The following is an 18,264-nucleotide window of genomic DNA, read 5'->3' on the forward strand; positions in this document are numbered from 1 at the left end:
TGTGTAGGTATTTAAATGTAAGCTTTCGGGTTCGGTTTGTCCATTTTGTGTTTAAACTTTTCATGTACAAATATTTGAATACTTTCCGTGCCCACCGCGTATCATCCATTTCGGTCAACCTTTGTTCAAATTTCAACTTACTAACTGCCTCCCTGCTCTCAAAAGACGACCATCCCATGTCCCCCTGTACTCCCTCATTTGGTGTTTTTCCATGTGCTCCCAGTGCCAGCCTGCCTACGCTTCTTTGTCGAATTTCTAATCCTGATTGAACCTCTGATTTCATGCACAGCACTGCATTGCCAAAAGACAGCCCTGGCACCATCACTCCTTTCCATATACCTCTGACCACTTCATATCTATTATAGTTCCATAGCGCCTTGAGCTTCATAATTGATGAATTTCTTTTCCCTTTTCTAATTATATTCTCCTCATGTTCCTCTAGATATTTCGCTCCCTCATTGAGCCAGACTCCCAGATACTTGTATTTTCCTACTTGGTCTATTTCAATGTCCTGTATCCTCAGGGGTTCCCTCTTTTTGTCGTTAAACACCATTACTCCAGACTTTTCTCTACTAAAACTCATGCCCATTGTGTCCCCTTCCTCTCCACATATTCTAGCTAGTTCCTGTAACGTATCCTGGTTATCTGCCATAAGTACTATGTCATCGGCATACATCAGTCCTGGTATTACCTGTAATATATTTACACCAACTCATGTTTACAAACAAACCGGAGCGCCCCTAGCGGATGCTACCGGCGCCGCGCATGCGCGGTAGATGGTGGGCAAAAAGCCCGCCGTCGCCCATAAACAAACCATTGAATTGCGTTGCTGTCGGCGTCGGTGGAAGTCCCCGTGCTCTTTTTCGCGTTGGAATTGTTGATTCTACGTCCTCCTAACAATGTATGACTACTTGAGCGGCTTCAGAAAAACTAACGAGGCAAAATTTTGCGTGAATAATGTGACGTGCGGCGATTCATTTCACGTGGACGCCGCAGAATGGGCGCTACAGCCTGACTCCCACGATGAGATTCTGCTTGCTATTTTCAGTCGCGACGTCGCTCGGACTGCAAAAGCGTGGACCGTAGCTGATATGGTGGACGTCGATACTGAAAACCGCAAGTAGAATCGGGCATTACAAGTCGGTGATGGCCACTGGTAACAATGATCAACATCTTCTTGTATCTAGTTTACACTTAGCCTACTCACCCCAACCAACCTTCAAAAGTGTTTTGAGGCCTGCACTTAGTTCTTATCGCAATTACCGGGTCAATGTTTGGTTTACGGGCCGCTGTCGTTTGAAGGAGCTGACGACAAAAAGCAGCCATGTTTGAAGGAGCAGACGACAGTTCGAACGGATGCGCAATGGAGTGCGGGCAAGAAGCACCGCGTCCCGCGTCAACAAACCATTCGAATATCACGTTGTCGGCGTCTGTGTGAGTCTGCATACTCTTTTTCGCGTTGGAATTGTCGATTCTACGTCCTCATCGCAATGCCTTACCACTTTAATCGCCTGAGCGAAATTATCAAGGCTCGTTATGCCGCTAAACTTTCCGTAAATAATTTGACGTGTGGCGCTTCATTCGCATGAACGCCGCAGAATGGAAGCCAAAACCATGATGAGATTCTTATCGATATTTTCGGTCGCGACGTCGCTCGTGCTGCAAAAGTGTAGAAGGCAACGGAGATGATCGACGTCGATACTGGAAATCGGAAGCGGGAACAGTCCAAGCGTAACAAGTCGGTGATGGCCACCGGTACCAATGATCAACATCTTGTATCTACTGTTTACACCGAGCCTACATAAGTCTTTTGAGGCCGGCAATTACTTCTTATTGCAATCACCGGGTCAAAGTTTGGTCGACGGGCCGCTTTTGTTTGAATGAGCAGACGACAAAAAGCAGACAAGTTTGAAAGAGCAGGCGAAAGTTCGAACGATCAGGCGGCCGTGTGAATTTGAAGACGCACTGGGGGAACCCGTGGGTGGTCCGGACAACTTGGTGGTTTTCTCTCGTTCATGTTGGAACAAAGCAAATACATCTGGCGACCACAAAGTGTTGCCCTCACACGCAATCGTAGTTCGACAGCGTCTGGTTCGCCCCTTTCACGGCTACTATCCACGTCCTCGGACGAACGGAGGGGGCAAAAACACATGAAAACTGATCGTCAAACCTTTCCAGACTCTCTTGGTACAGCCCCCATCGAAGCATTTTGACGAGAAGGCAGGTTTTTTGTCTCGTTTCTTCCAAAGGAACACAGGAATGCATGTCTGGCACGGCGACTTCTGCCCACCGCCCCAGACCGGAAGTGCGTCCGGCGCGCCACCACCGAGGCGTGACGTAGGAGAGTTGAGTTGGTGTATAACTCACATCAAAACCTAAGTTGCTCTGCTCTAGTTTCTTTTCCATTTCCCTGAGATATATCATGAAAAGCAGAGGTGACAGTGGACAGCCCTGCCTGAGCCCTCTTTTTATCGCTGCGGGTTGTGTAGTTTCTGCCTCCCATGCTATAATTACCTTATTGTCTGTATACACCTGCTGAAGAAACCCAACCAAATATGCATCTAAGTTATATTCCCTCAGCTGACTCCAGAGTTTTTCCTGGCTCACATTATCGTACGCTCCCTTGATGTCCAAATAAGCCAACCACAAAGGAGTCTGGTTCTTCATTGCTATTTCTATACATTGTGTGGTGACGAATAAGTTATCTTCCAGTCTTCTATCTCTTCGGAATCCATTTTGGAGCTCACCCAGTATTTGATTTTCTTCTGCCCATTCCTCCATTCTCCGCTTTACTATCTGCATAACTACTCTGTATAGAACTGAAGTTACCGTTATTGGGCGATACGACTTAATGTTGTCTTTGTTTCCTCGGCCTTTATATATTAGTCTCATTTTACTCAGTTTCCAATCCCTAGGCACCTCTCCTCCCATAATTATTTGATTTATTGTATGTCGTAACTTCAATTTGCTTGTTTTTCCTAGTGTCCTAATGAGTTCCATGGGTATGTCATCTGGGCCTGTCGCTGTACCTGCTGGAACCTTACTTTCTGCCTTATCCCATTCCCTTGCGGTTGTCTCCATTGTTACATAATTCTGCTCCTCCTCTATGCTGCTGCTGTCAGAGTTATCTTCTATCCCCCTCTGCGCAAGCTGCGAGAAAGCCCCTTCGATTGTCTGCCTAATATATTCCCGTGCCTCTTCCCCCTCCACTCTTCTCCCTTCCTGTGTGGTTAGTACGTGTTGGAAACTATCTGTCTTTCTCCCTTGCGCTTTAATATGTTCCCAAAACCTTTTCGCTGCATTCCTATCTTTTTTATTTATTTCCATCATCCACTGCACTCCTGCACTCCCAATTTTGGTCTGTATTAAAGCTGATGCCTCCCTTTTTCGCTCTTGGAAGTTTTCCCATTTTGATTCTACCTCAGTTGGCAAGGCTCCCCTTTTCTTTGCCCACCTATGCTCCCTAGATGCCTCTTGGCGCTGCAATATGGCTGCTTTGACCTCCTTATCCCACCAGCTTTTTGGTTTGTGTTTTCGTTTTTGCTGTCCTCTTTGTTTAATTCGATGCTTCTCTAATTCTCTTTTAAAGATTCCTATTAGATCCTCATATGCCCATTCCCTTTCTGGTTGTTTCGATACTATGTTCTCAATGCTTTTCGATACTTTTTGTATTTGATCTTCACTCAGTTTAGGTTTACCTGCTCGTTCCTGGACTTGCTGTTCTGGTTTGGATGTACCAAATTTAATCTTAATTCGTTTGTGGTCACTCCCTAAGCTTTTTGTTCCTTCCTCATCTATTTCCATACTTCCTAACCTGGCATACAGTTTGTGGGACATGAGGCAGTAGTCTATAGTTGAGTGCGAGTTGTTTCGTTCCCACGTTATTTTGCCGTCGCATTTTACTTGAGCATTCACTAATACTAGGTCAAGGGCATCACAGAAATCTTCTAGCAACTTTCCGGTTGTATCTGTAAATCCATCAAACTCTTCTAAATGGGCATTCATGTCTCCTATGATAATTATTTCCTGATTAAGGCCAATTTCTCTAATGTCCCTTGAAATACATGTAAAGTGTTTTGTATTTTCCTCCCTCGAGTCTTTTCCTGTTTTCAGGTAGGCAAATCCCAGAAGAGTGTTGAGGCCTGTTACTCTACCATTCAACCATAAGTGTTCTCTGCAGCCTTCCCTCTCTCTTTTCCAGTCCTGTCCTTTAACTAACATGCCCAGACCCCCGCCTTTGCGTTCACCTTCCCTCCGGTTGCATCCCATCCAGGAGTAGCCTGATATGTATGGTGGTTCCTCCTCATCTCTAAGGTGCGTTTCTGCTACCCCATATACTGTGAAATTTTCAGCCTCCAATTGTTCACCGATCTCCTCCCACTTTATTCTGTTTCTACCCCCCTGCATGTTTATGAACCCTATATTGAGCCGATTCTTTCTCTTATTTTTTCGGGGCTTCCTCCTGCTCTCCCTGCTGCTCCTGCGGTACTCACACCCAGTAACTTCTTCCGACTCTGGTACCGGTCCATCTTCTCCCGCTATGTTGCCATTTAGCCAAGGATGCTCTGTGCTTCTAGCTCTATATTCCCTCTCTTTCCTAACTCTACATTTTTTCTGTTTCATCCCCCCCTCCCCAGCCCCGGCATCTAGGCTTCCGCCCTTAGGGACCTGTGTGTATTTAAAAAATACCTCACTGTGCATCCAATCCTCCGACCCACCCTCCTTCCGGTGTGCTCCCGGTAGTGAATGCCGTCCGCAACAAATGGACTGGCAGACGCTGGCTGGTACACCTCTCTGTTAATATCAATTACCTCGTACCCCAGCTCTCGCCCCAGTCCCTTTATGACCGCATTTGCCCTGACCACCTTCTTCTCAATGTTTACAGTCTGCCCCTGAATCTCTGGAATCGTGCACATGACGATTTGGACTCCTTCAGCTGTCGCCTTCAGTTTCCGCACCCCGGCTTCGATTTGCCTCCCCAGGTTCTGTTCCCTTCCCTGTAAAACGTCGTTCAGCCCAGCGTGTATCACCACCAGGTTCTGCCTGTCCATGCTGTCCCATATGTGGTTCTTTGCCCCCTCCATAACCTTTCCGATGCAGGCACCCGGGTACGCTTGCACTGTGACCCTCTCATCGTCCTTTACCTTCCAAGCGAGACCTGCCTTGAACCTGTTCACGTTCGAACTTCCAACCACAAGGACCCTCTTTTCCTCACTTGGGCCCGTTCCAGTCGAGCCCCCTGCCAGCTGCCCTTTCTGGTTCACCGCATTTGTCTCCCTATTCTTCTGGCTGTTCTGCGTCAGCGCCCCCGCGTAGCTTTGTCTAACGTTGCCGTCGTCGTCCCCATTCCCGTCGCCCATGCTGGTGGCCGACCGCGCCTCGTCATTTTACTTCTCAGCCTGTCCGCCATTACCGTTCAGGGCGACCGTCTCTGTCCGACTCCCCTCTACGTTCTTCAGTCTCTCTTCCAGTGCCTGCCGCTCGTCTCTCTCCTTTCTCAGCTGGTCCTCCAGTTCCACAACGCGCGCTACTATTGTCGTGTTCTCGGTTTCCATCCTGTCTAGGCGCGCCTGTAGGACGCACAACCTGCATAGGAAGTCTCCTGCCTCCGCTTCCTCAGCGCTCTCGAACCTAGTTTCCGACATACTAACCCAGATCAGACACTCCCCGCACTGTACCTGAACGTCCTTCGCCATTCTTCCCTACTCCCGGAGTCCCGGATCCCAGCCCAATTCGGCACTAATCTCGAACACGTCGTACACCACGTGTTCTGCTGCTCAAATCCAGCCGATTTCCCCTTCTTTTTCCGCTATATATACTCGATAAATGGAATTGGCAGACCTCTACTGCCTCTACGCCGCTCTCCCCACGTGTCTTCTAAACAACGCCGCTATCTATCCCGCCAACCATTCAAACAAAGCCACGTGGCCCCGTCATGTGGCACCGTTGATAGACTCCCGTGCCTACAAAAGACTAAACCTAACTAAACTAAAAACTATCCTATCCCCTGTCCCTACTGCTACCAAAAACTACCGTCCCTGGTCCATGCACACCTGAATAGGGGAAGAAAACAAAAAAAGTACTTAGCTTCGGGAGCTTTCGAAAACACGTCCGCTGCCGATGCCGTCCGCTGCATCTTCAGCAGCAGGGCGCTGCGTCCAGCAGGCGCGCTGCGTCCAGCGCGCCTGCTGGACGCAGCGCCACCTGCGCGCGTCATCCAAACCGGTTTCTCCGTGGCCGCTTGAAAGAGCGTACGCTCGGGACACTAGGAAACCCTTTCTAGCCTCTGTAGCGCGAGTCACGTGGTATACAGGGTTCCAGGAGGCGGCCCGCCCTATGAGAGAATACATGGAGATCGACATAACACGGCTGATTAAAAAACTTACGGCGAGTTCACATTTTTCAAAACTAGCCTGTCGTGAAGTTAGTAAAGCGCTAAACACTTTATCAAAGTTGTAATAATATCGGATGCGTGTGCAAATTTTGAGAAGGCAATTTCCAAGGCAATGGCGTTTGAAGCAGACGATTTTTGCTCGCAGCGGAGATGGGCTTTTCGGGTTGGCCGGAGCGGGTCACGTGAATGGTGTGACGTCGCCGTGTCGTCTGCTGCATGATGCGGCTCAGGCAATTTTTAAAAAAAAGTTACGTCCTTGTATGGCACAAAACTTATCGCACATTATTCTAAAATGTTTCATTATTATGTCAAAAATGATTTCCATTCCGTACATCCACACAACACTGAAGAAACAACGATTTTCTCACGTTCTCCATGCATTTCTGACCGCAGTTGGAACCTCCGGGCGTTCGCCGCTAGTCGCCGAGAGACGGCGTTCTAGATTGCGCTAGTTTAGAGTTCCTGTATACACCTTTCCAAAAAATGCTCCTAGGCCGCCGCCATGTTGCTGATGCTGATGCGGCTGGTGCGACTCTCGCGCCCTCTATCAGCTAGAAGTTTTCTGCCACTCTCTGGGACTGTGAAGACCCGCTCAGCGCGATTCTCTACATGCATTTTAGCCGTTTTGCATTCGACGTTTTCTCGTCTCTTGAAAGTTTCCACTTCATTTTTTTATGCGTGCTGCCTACCCTTCTTGTGTTATCTTCCATTGTGAGAAATAAGGCTGGTAAGTGCCTGTCATTCAAGCTTTTCTGCTCGACATTCACGGGAAACGAAGCAGGTGAAGGACGTCGAACGACCCTCGACGCGATTTTGCGAACATTGTTCTCCCCCCTCCCAGAGATAATCCGCGTAGAATCCTCAGTCATCTCCAAAAATAGTTGCCCGGGTTGGGGTGAGAAACGGGTCAGTCGCGTTTGTTTCTTTGCCTTGGTGCGGTTGTGAAAAAAAGGAAGCTCTCCCCGAAACGTGCCCCAAACGAAGTCATCTCGGATTCCGTCCGATCGTCAAGATGTGACTGTCGTCGACTGTGACTGTGTTATTTGAGATCTTTCTCAAATAAATTCTTTTTGGATAACGCTGCATCGTGTGGTACGTACGATATATTGTTCGTATGTTAGCACTTCCTCAATTGTATGTCCGTGTCCTGTCCATCGGTAAACAGGTTATTTGTGAGCGTGAAAAATGCATGCCTTTCAGCCGTCTTCTGTTGCAATTTATTTTTGACAGCAAAGCGCTTTGTCGCTTCACATGCGGCGAATCCCGCGGCGTCGTCAAAACTGATCGTAAGAAAAAAACAAATAACTAGAACTATACATTCCAGTCGCACTCGTTCTGTCGCGCGCGTACCCAACAAAAACAGTTTACAGTTTTTTTTTTGTTTTTTTTTTTTTTTTAGTGTGACACAATGCTTTCTCAATGCCCTCGGGAAAATACATGTACAATGAAACACAAAATATTGCGGGAAAAAACGAGAATTTAGCCGCCAGCAGCGTTTGAAACTGCGCCTACGCAGGCTGCGCCTATTGAAATCACAGTCCGCTCGGTTAGGGTTAGGAGGGACGCCGGTGAGAGTCTAGCCTCAAACTCGGTGACTGGGCTCGAAAACGGATTGTGGTCCCTGGGGTCGAGTGTTTTTTGGAAAGGTGTATAGCTACCTAGGGTAGCAGAGTTGCGCATTCAGCCTCGGCGCGTGGCCGTAGCGCCGGCTTTCCCGCACGAGCTGGATGCTTTGCTCCTCACGTGACTAAATTTGGCGAATAGCGGCGCCGCGCGCGCCGCCGCGCATGGAAAACAGGAGAGGAGGAAAAGGAGGCGGAAAGCAGGGAAACATACGCCGGGGCAAGAGAAACGTCGGCGGAGCGACCGTAAAGGTGGCTTTCTTGAACGCCAACGGATGCTTTGCTCCTCACGTGATGGATCTCGGCGAATAGCGGCGTGGCGGCGCGGGGAAAACAAATGCGCAACTCTGGCTCCCGTAGGGAGCCCATACAGGAACTCTACGCTAGTTTGCACTGAGTAGCGCAATCCTTTGAACCCCGTGTTTTGCCGACAAGATGGCCGACAGAGCGGCTCGGCGCGAGTCACGTGGTACTCAGGGTTCCAAGAGGCGGCCCGCCCTATGGGAGAATACATGGAGATCGATACAACACGGCTGATTAAAAAATGAACGGCGAGTTCACACTTTTCAAAACAAGTCTGTCGTGAAGTTAGTAAAGCACTAAACACTTTGTCAAAGTTTTAATAATATCGGATGCGTGTGCAAATTTTGAGAAGGCAATTTTCAAGGGAATGGCGTTTGAAGCAGACGATTTTTGCTCGCAGCGGAGATGGGCTTTTCGGGTTGGCCGGAGCGGGTCACGTGAATGGTGTGACGTCGCCGTGTCGTCTGCTGCATGATGCCGCTCAAGCAATTTTTTAAAAAAAAGTCAGGTCCTTGCGGGGCACAAAACTTAGCGCAAATTATTCTAAAATGTTCCATTATTATGTCAAAAACAATTGCCACTCCGTACACCCCCACAATACTGAAGAAACAGCGATTGTCTCACGTTCTCCATGCATTTCTGACCGCAGTTGGAACCTCCGGGCGTTCGCCGCTAGTCGCCGAGAGGCGGCGTTCTAGATTGCGCTACTCAGTTTGCACTACGTTTGCACCATTTGCAGATGACGTTGAAAACTGTTTCCAGATGATCTCTATGGTTTCCAGCGAAAGTTTTTGCTTTAGAAACCCAGCACAGGCGCGAGTCCGTAGAACCATTGATCTCCATCGATGCAAAAGTGCGACACTGACACGCGAGAAGTGATCGTGTTTAGACTACGCCAACTACGCTCCCGGCCGCCGAGTACGATGGGGAGATCCCATGACAACTCCGGTGACCTGCTTCAAGTTCGTGCAGTCGCGAAATTTAAACACTCGATAATTCGTGTAGTCGAGTAGACTACAAAGCATCGTGTCCGTCACGGGAATGCAACGGCAGGAGCTGGAGCTAGTGAACGAGTACTGGAATTCTCTTGCTACCAGCGTGGCCGAAATGGGTTACTTGAAGAAATAAGAGTTTCAGAACCACCTTTAGACAGCTGATCAGGAAAGGCTTGTGCAAGTGCCTATGCAACCCAAAGATCAACGGACAGTTAGAAAGAGTGAACAGAACTGTGGTTCCCATAGTTGCCTCATCCGTGCAATATTATTTTATGATTAGGATGCAAGAACAAAAGGAGACCAATCTCAACCCCTTTTTGTCTTTGTTGGCGTAGTGAATGACGGTCATAATTTGTTTGTGTTGTTTGTTTTGAAAGCCTCTGTGGAGTAGTATGTAATGAGTTCTTAGTGCATGCCCAGTGACTTGCGCCTTTGCATGCTCGCAGTTGTATGTGCCTTTGACTGGGCTCCGGTAAATGACGAAGCCAAGTATAGTTTTGGTTTAGGTATTTATCTTCTCACTTTTAAGCCATGGCTTTCATTACCTGAATACTGTGTTTGATTTATAGGTTTAGCTTCTCACACTCATACTATGTGTCTCAGTTTAAAACTAGTGTTGGTTTAGATATATTCCACATATTTATACTCTTCCTTATACATGGCTTGTGCCTGTTATCACTACACTATGCTGGTGGCCATTCCTACTTATTCTTTAGGGCAGGGGTCCCCAACCCCAATCCAACCAGCCTGTGGTTGTTCCAATAAAGACCGGCCCGCTTACAGCATACCCAGTGCTACCGGCGCAAAATGAAGTGCACATAAAGAAACGACGCTGCAACGCACCCCAAATGTGCAAACGAAGATGCCAGAAAGAATGAGATAAACTGCACTGTAATGTGGCTCCTCTTGCCATAATATTTATAGAACACTGTCACCAGCATCGCCATTCTTAGTCCCCTGCTTTATGCTTCCAACTGCCAAAAATTTTTTGCATTCTCAAGTACATTGTGCTTAGTGCCCTTTGTCACAAATATTTCCAAATATCGTTTGCATTACTTTTATTATTCTCGTTAGTCTTACGCTCTGGGCAAATGTGTCAAATTTTGCACGCGCCATTGCAGCCGGTGCGACATTGCAAACCACACATACGAGCTCTCATAGTTCTAGCATAACCTTCGAGCCCAATAGGCTCGCTTCAATATAGTATCTTCTCAAGAAAATCATCTTTAGCCGTAAAAATGTTTGTGAAGAGATCCAACCGCAGCATCACCAAGCAGTTAACGTTAGAATTACACCCACGGGGGTAACAAAAACAATGTCGCCACTCCGGCCTGTGAACGATGCAGCATGCGCCGTACATGTGACCAGCACCTGCTCGGCACACGGGCCGAAATGGGTCCCACCAACGTCGCTCCATTTATTGCCGACGCTTTCTCCATTGCGTAAAGAATTCGAGTTCACAGGCCTCGTGTTGGGTAAGCACTGAGCTCTGGAGAAAACAAAGTGGAGAGAGCACCCCCATACCGCGATATCCCGGGAGATAGCCCAGCTAGGATCGAAAGCAAAGCGGGTGAAGATATAAGTAAACCGAGTTTCAATCTGTGATTAAAAAAAAAAAAGGGTAAAAAAAGCTAGGTTTAGATTTTGTGACCTGCGAATCTTGCGATTGCAGAGAGGGGTGATGAACCAAAGACGGCCGTCCTTCCCAGTCAGAAATGTTAGCTTATCTTGAGTCGTGCCTAAGTAGCTCCATTTCTGCCGAGGTCGCCATTGGCCGGGGCCTCGCAGTTACTACAAGTGGGTTATCTTTTGTTGTGTTTGAAAAAATAACAAATCGTGCAAAAAAAAAAAGGAGTGGGCTATCTTCCGGGATGTTGCTGTAGTTTCATCTCCTCGCCAATATGACTTGACTACAGTTGGGATTACAAACGCGCAATCCCAGCTAAGCGTGTGTGCCGTTCTTGCCTCTTACCGCCCTTCCGCCCACATACAGGGCAGGAGGAGACGCCGTCCGTAAGGGCGGAGGACACCTTATGCAGGGACTGCGGCAGCGTTTTCTCTTCCTGGTACTTCCTGGAAAGACACCAGGAGCTGAGACACCGAGAGCGCAGCAGCAGGTACTGCTGCAGCCTCTGCCCGTACTCCAGCTACAAAAGGGACAATGTGGTCAAGCACGAGAGAGTCCATACGGGGGAGAAGCCCTTCGTATGCAGCACCTGCGGCAAGGCCTTCACGCAGCAGAGCAGCCTCAACGTTCACCAGACGGCGCACACGGGAGAGCGACGGCACGGGTGCATCGAGTGCGGGGCCGCCTTCCCCAAGAAGAGCGACCTGATTCGGCATGCCCGCACCCACTCCGGCAGCAAGGCATACTCGTGCCACCTGTGCGCGTTTCGGACGAGCACCTCGAGCAACGTGAAGAAACACGTGATTGCGGTGCACACCAAGGAGTTTCCCCACATGTGCGAGCGCTGTGGGAAAGGCTTCGTGGCCCCGTACGCGCTCAGGGCCCACTTGGCCAAGAAGCACGCCCACGAAGATCAGGAGGACTAGCAGACGGATCCGCGGCACCTGTGCGCCCTTGGGGGAAGCTTATGCAGCGGAACGAGTCTCCAACCGGTGCGGCTTAACGCGTCCTCGAGTGTGGTTCCTTCATTTCCGCCCGACAAAGTCCTAGAAATGTTGCGTTGTCACCGGCCGCGATCTTGGCGATGTCGCAGCAGACGCCCATTCTGCTGCAGGTCACTCCAGATTGACTGTCCTCGGAAGTTATGGCAGCCGGGAGTTGGGACTCTGCGACGACGGCGATCTCGTTTTTTTGCCGGGGCTCCTATCGCCGACTTGTCGAGACGTCGTTTGTTGCCACTTTGGGGCCGCATTCGACATGCGTGCGGGAAAGGACGTAAAACGGACCAGCCTAAGACGCATTGCAGGCACTGTAGTTGCGCTCACTACGACAGAGGTTGACCTCGAAGAGGAGAGTTTCGCCGAAGGGTCCGTAAATAAATATGTCCGTCGTAGCCTTACTGCTACTGTATGATGGGTGAGAACTCAAGGGGAGGAAGGAGGAATTATTTTCTTATTTTTATACAGTGTCCTAGACGTGGCTTGCACATGATGTTGTCGCACCATGCTGATGGTTGTTCCTAGTTTAGGCTGAGAACAAGTCTGCTGAAGGTGCATGCTTTGCAGCAGGGCCACCGCCGCGGCAGCTGTTGCGGCATCGATGCCAGCCATGTATAGGAGTCCTAGTGTTTTTTTAGCGGAGCCTTTCAGCTCGACAGGTTCCTGTGCATATAGTATTTTCTCGAGAAAATCGTTTTTAGCCACGGAAGTACAGAGCTATAGTCTGTTGCAGGCTAAGAAGTGCAGCACAACTTTCTCCCTGAAAGTGCTCAGTGTGGTGGTTTGCTCTCCCTTCCCCTCCAGTGGTTTGCTCCACTAAAGTAACAGGAGTGGAAGACTTCGTGGGAGGAGTTTGTCCAGCCATTCGTAACTCGCAACAGACCGCAGTCAGTGTTACGGATGTGCAATCCCAGCGAAACATGCGTACGTGTGCCAATCAAACGTTGCGCCCCTCCCCTCCTTTTCCATGCACAGAGCAAGAAGGGCTGCCGTTATTCGCAGCGGCAACGGAGACCTTCCGGCACAGAGAACGCGACGGCCTCTTCTCCTCCCAGCACTTCCCGGGGGGTCGCCGGATGCAGACGCACTTGAGGACGGGGGGCAGGTACCGTTGCAGCCGCTGCCCTTACTCCAGCGACAAGAAGGACAACATGTCCAGGCACGAAAGAAGCCACACGGGGGAGAGGCCCTTCGTCTGCACCACCTGCGGCATGGCTTTCACCGACCAGGGTCACCTGACCAGGCATCGGACCGTCCACACGGGAGAACGGCCGTACGAGTGCGCCGAGTGCGGCGCGAGTTTTACGCAGAAAGGCGACGTGGTCCGGCACGCTCGCACCCACTTGGGGGACAGGGCGTACTCGTGCCACCTGTGCGGGTACCGAGCCAGCGAGTCGGGTAATGTGAAGAAGCACGTGATTGCGGTGCACTCGAAGGAGTACCCCTACATGTGCAAGCGCTGCGGGAAAGGGTTTGTGGCCCCGTCCATGTTGAGAGCCCACTTGGCCGTAAGGCACTTTTACAAAGACGAGGAGTGCTAGCGAGTGCGAGGAGCACCCAAGGGGCGTCCCTGGGGGGAGTGCGGCGCTTGTGACGGCGGAGGTTGTCGCCAAAGAGTCTGCGAATAAACGTTGTCGTTGGAGTTCTGTCCTCAAGGTTGTCCCTGAAAAGGATTTATGGGGTTTTTTGTCGCCGCAAAATTAAAAACTAGCGTTGCCATATGCTCGCTTTCCCCGCCCCAATTTGGCATTGGCGGTCCAAACCAGATGCTGAAGTTTCAGAACTGACCGTTGTCTCGTTCAAAAGTTATGGGGGGTTTTCTGAAATTTTCAATGGGAAAATGGCGGTCAACAGAGCTCTCGAAAACGTGGAGCTGAACGGTGCCAGTCACCGAAAACGGGCAAAGACGGGCCCGTTTTCGGTGGGCCCGTCTTCGGCAATTTTGGGAAAATTTAATAACTCTCGAGGATGGGATAACAGTTAGTTCTGAAACGTTGGCATCTGGTTCAGATGGGAGGCACTCACTTGATCGAATGACGTTTTAGCGAACGCCCATGTTTCATCGAACGACACTTTAGCGAATAGTCGGACGCCGCGAAGCGGCGTTTTCGGGTGGGCCAAGTGAGTTCATATTTTGTAATGCGTTGCCGCAGACTGTCGCCGCGAAGCGGCGTAAAGCGCAGCGCGACGGATGGGTTAATGCGCGCCCCCGTTATTCGCTAAAACGACCATTCGCTCAAATGTCGCCGTTCGCTAAAATGTCATTCGCTCTTGTGATATGAATGACGTTTTAGCGAACAGCGACATTTGAGCGAATCGACGTTTTAGCGAATAACGGGGGCGCGCGTCAACACATGCGCCGCGCTGCGCTTTCGCCGCTTCGTGGCGACAGTCTGCGGCGGCTCGTTACAAAAATGTGAACCCTATTGGCCTACCCAAAAACGCCGCTTCACGGCGTCCGACTATTCGCTAAAGTGTCATTCGGTGAAACGTGGGCGTTCGCTAAAACGTCATTCGATCAAGTGAGTGCCTCCCCTCCGGTTCAGATACCTAGCACTGCATTTGGGCAAGGAATGAGCATTCAGCAACACATCGTTTATTTTTGAAAAAAAAAAAAGAAATCATTGGTCATTGTCAGAAATGTTGAAGTTCTTTTCGAGGCATCTGTTTGGTATCGTCGCTGCTCAGCAAAGAACATGATGTGAATCTCCGGGATTGCGGGTACCAGTAGCATTTATTCTCGTGAAGAAACTTGTCGGAAAGAAAGCAAACAATATCGTCTTTCTCGCTGACGTGTTTATTTTTCATTGCAATTCACGCTACAGTCGCCCGTAATGTAACCTTTTGGCTCAATGAACAGGGGGCTTAGGTGGCCGTTGACTCGCATGAATTTTGTTTTTCTCGTACCTTTTGATCCAGGTAACGTCATGCTCTCAAAATTATGCATTTTGTCACCATTGCTAGCATCAAGTTCTCACGGAGCTTCCGCTTTCCAGAAAACCGAGTTTCACTGTCTTGATTGACCCCCAGCTCCCGCAAAGCCATCCTCCAGACAACACCCGATATCCTCGGGACGTCCTCAAAAGGTACAAACGTCCTCGCGGTTTTCAAGACGTCGATCCTCAGGACATCCTGAGAACGTCAGTCGCTGGATCATTCTAAAAGCCTCCTTCTGAGGACTTATTGAGGACGAAGGATACAAAGCAGAGGTAATATATACGTCCTCAATTTGATTGCGTTTTTAAAGGAGTATATGACTGAAACGGCGGTTCATGTTTACTGCTAAACTAAATTTCACATACAAATTATTACATGTAAGTGTGTAAGTTTAGGACATCTTTTAACTATGTATAGTCTTGACCCAACAATTCTTTAATAAAACCAAGACACACTACAATTATTATTAGTTTTGTATTTGCACAGGATTTTGGAATTGAGTTCCATTAGTTAGTTGGCGGTACCTAACCCCTTTTGAGACGGGGAGGTCAGCAAAAGTTCAGATTGCCGACACAGGTAAAAGTTTTAGTTCTTGTTTTGTTTTAGCTTTTCCCACTTTTGGGACACTTTCACTGGTTGGCGATCAGACGCAGTCTCTCCCATTCAACGAGAATGCGCTTGGTTGCTAGTGAACCGTGGGCTCCTTCCCCGAATCCCAGCATTTCGGGAATCCTCTCTTCGCTGGTCGGCCAGGGCGGTCGACAGTGGTCTAGGGCAGGGCACCACAGCAACACATGGGGGACGTCCTCGCTTGACTGCATTCAGTCTAAGTCATCTAAGTGGCGCATTCAGTCTAGGTGGCGCAAGCTACAGCCTACTACAAGGCGTACCGTTATTGCAATTATCCACCAGACAGAAGCCCGTGAAGCTGCGTGAGCTTGCTGCTGATATTGCGCCGAACACGTTGCAGTGTTGGTGTTATTTTATTTTTGATTGCCACTTATTGTGGGACGAGTGAGAACGGTCCGATGTTTGAACTCGGTAAAACTGTAAGACGTGCAAAAGAGCCATGAAAAATCGAACGCTGGTTGCGGCGAGTTGCAATTCTTGTCGAGAAGGATCACCTCGTCAAACCAAGTTGCAGGGGTTCTTCGGATGTTGTCAAGCCATGCCAAAATAATAATAAAAAAAAAAAAAAATTGAGCACACCTTGTGCAGGAGACGGCGGAAAGCCAAGAGACTGAACGGACGGGTCCATATCACAAGAGTGAATGACATTTTAGCGAACGGCGACATTTGAGCGAATGGTCGTTTTAGCGAATAACGGGGGCGCGCGTTAACCCATCCGTCGCGCTGCGCTTTACGCCGCTTCGCGGCGACAGTCTACGGCAACTCATTACAAAAATATGAACTCACTTGGCCCACCCGAAAACGCCGCTTCGCGGCGTCCGACTATTCGCTAAAGTGTCGTTCGATGAAACGTGGGCGTTCGCTAAAACGTCATTCGATCAAGTGAGTGCCTCCCGTGTACAGTCATGGGCACGTTACCAGTAAAAAGCAACAGTGTTACAGTTATGTCACAAATTCAGGCTTTTCTTGATTTTGTTTTTCATTTTTATTATCTTTTTTTTTTTTTTCTCGGACCACTTTAAGTGTTGGTACGGTCCGGGAACGGGGAGTGCCGTGCCGCTTTTAATCTCCAGTTCGTCCCGTCGTATTATCCTTTCTACGTCCCCAACGGGTTTGCTCGTTTTCGGGGTAGGTATTTGTGGACGGGCGACTCAGATTAGGCTTCACCCCGGGGCAAAGTTAATTTGTGGCTTGGGCCTCGCGGACGGAGGGGTGCGTTTGCGGACTCTGGTGCCGACTTGACACGCGAAGGCGACGCCGGGATACAAAGATGTCTAAGCTGGCTGGCGCGCCTTTTGAAGGCGGCGACTTTCTTCAGTCTGGCGCCTGTCGTTGTTGTCGGGTTCTACGTATCGACGATAATTGATGTTTTGGACTCGTACGGGGGAAATGGATGGCCTGTATGTTTTCCCATTTGGGTCGGCGCCGGATAGCTTTGCTTTTCTGGGAAGTGGACTGACCCGAAAGGCGGGAAAACGGGAGGTTGGTCGGTAGTCGAACCTATAAAAAGGGGTTCTGGAACAAAGGAGGTAGTCGAGCCCCGGAGCTGGCCGGGGTGCTGCTCGACGCAGTCACTCCCTGCACGTGAGTTTTTGAACGTTTAATTTTTCGGCTTCTGCCCTGCCTGGCGGGCAAGTGTTTGAGTTGGTTGTGCTGAAGCGTGCGTGGCTGTGTGGTGCGCGGTGTCGACCTCATCAAGCTTCTAACCGGACCGCCTGACTCCGAGACATCGTTCTTCGGCCGACATCTCCAGACAACGGACTGCTCTGGACTCAGCACCTACCGGAAAGCTAAGCTGTTTTTTGTTTGTTTTGTCTACTTCATCCTCCGGCTCTGAAGTACGAACTGTTGAACTTTGGGACATTTTTATACGTAGCGCTACTTTCTGTCGCGACTGTTTTGGGGGATTGTCCCTTTTGGGTAGCGGTAACGTTCGAGTTCCGTCTCGGTTTGCCCTTGTTTTTGGTTAGTGTTGGGATTTCGTCGCGGTTTTGTCGGCTCGATCCTGTTTTACGAGTGTCGTGACTTTTTTAGTATTAGTTTCTGGCCCGCGGGACCCCATTGCGTTTAACTGGAGCGAGGTTTGTGTAGAGTGCTCTTTTGCCGTCCGCGGCGTAGTATTTCACTTTATTAAATTTTTAATCTTTTGTTTGCTTATCCTCCCTGTGTCATCGTCTCTCTTTCCTGATTTTACACCTGGCGTGGACCTAGCGCTAGTCACCGGTCGAACTTAGCTCTTTTGTTCTTTTTCCGTAATTTCTCGTTTATCCTCAGAGTGGATCATTGCTTTATTTTTATTAATTTAACCACCCACTCCGTGACAAGTTACCTAGGAGGAAAAAGTAACTCTGTTACAGTTACAGTTACCGGTTTCAAAAAGTAGCGTGTTACAGTTACTGAAAAAACAGTAACGCCGTTACTTTCTTGTTACAGTACGAAAATTGGACACAAGAAATCACAAACTATAACAATATTATTTTATTCATTACAGTACGGTGACAGGAAAAGTAAGCTGAGAAAATTTAAAAAATTCAAACCCGAAGGGTGTTTCTTTTTTGCGTCATTCGCCATTTCAGCATTTTGAAGTGCATAATTTATTTCCAATACTTGTTATAACTTAGAATCAACCGTTTTTCAAAATTGTCATCGACCCGCGTCAGTGAACGTTTTGGTTTATTTTCCACTCTGAAACGAATGAGGACAGATTGTCACATATATTTTATGGGATATATCCGAAACGCCAATTGTGGATGTCATG

General features: G+C 49.0%; 2 protein-coding genes across 2 annotated transcripts; both read left to right on the plus strand.

Moving 5' to 3' along the window:
* Positions 1-11,222: 11,222 nt before the first annotated feature.
* LOC8023196 (zinc finger protein 605) lies at positions 11,223-12,340 on the plus strand (the record flags this gene model as incomplete). Its single annotated transcript, XM_040221999.2, has 1 exon — positions 11,223-12,340. A coding segment is annotated over one exon (645 nt), but the record flags the coding sequence as incomplete, so codon positions are not given.
* Positions 12,341-12,711: 371 nt separating this feature from the next.
* On the plus strand, positions 12,712-13,589 carry LOC115311049 (zinc finger protein 530). The gene has a single exon (XM_029969636.4). It carries the CDS (start codon positions 12,860-12,862, stop codon positions 13,478-13,480), a length of 621 nt encoding a protein of 206 aa, XP_029825496.2. The 5' UTR covers positions 12,712-12,859; the 3' UTR covers positions 13,481-13,589.
* Positions 13,590-18,264: the final 4,675 nt, after the last annotated feature.

This window comes from Ixodes scapularis, unplaced genomic scaffold, assembly GCF_016920785.2.
Source record: "Ixodes scapularis isolate PalLabHiFi unplaced genomic scaffold, ASM1692078v2 PGA_scaffold4__175_contigs__length_147842914, whole genome shotgun sequence".
Lineage (NCBI taxonomy): Eukaryota > Metazoa > Arthropoda > Arachnida > Ixodida > Ixodidae > Ixodes > Ixodes scapularis.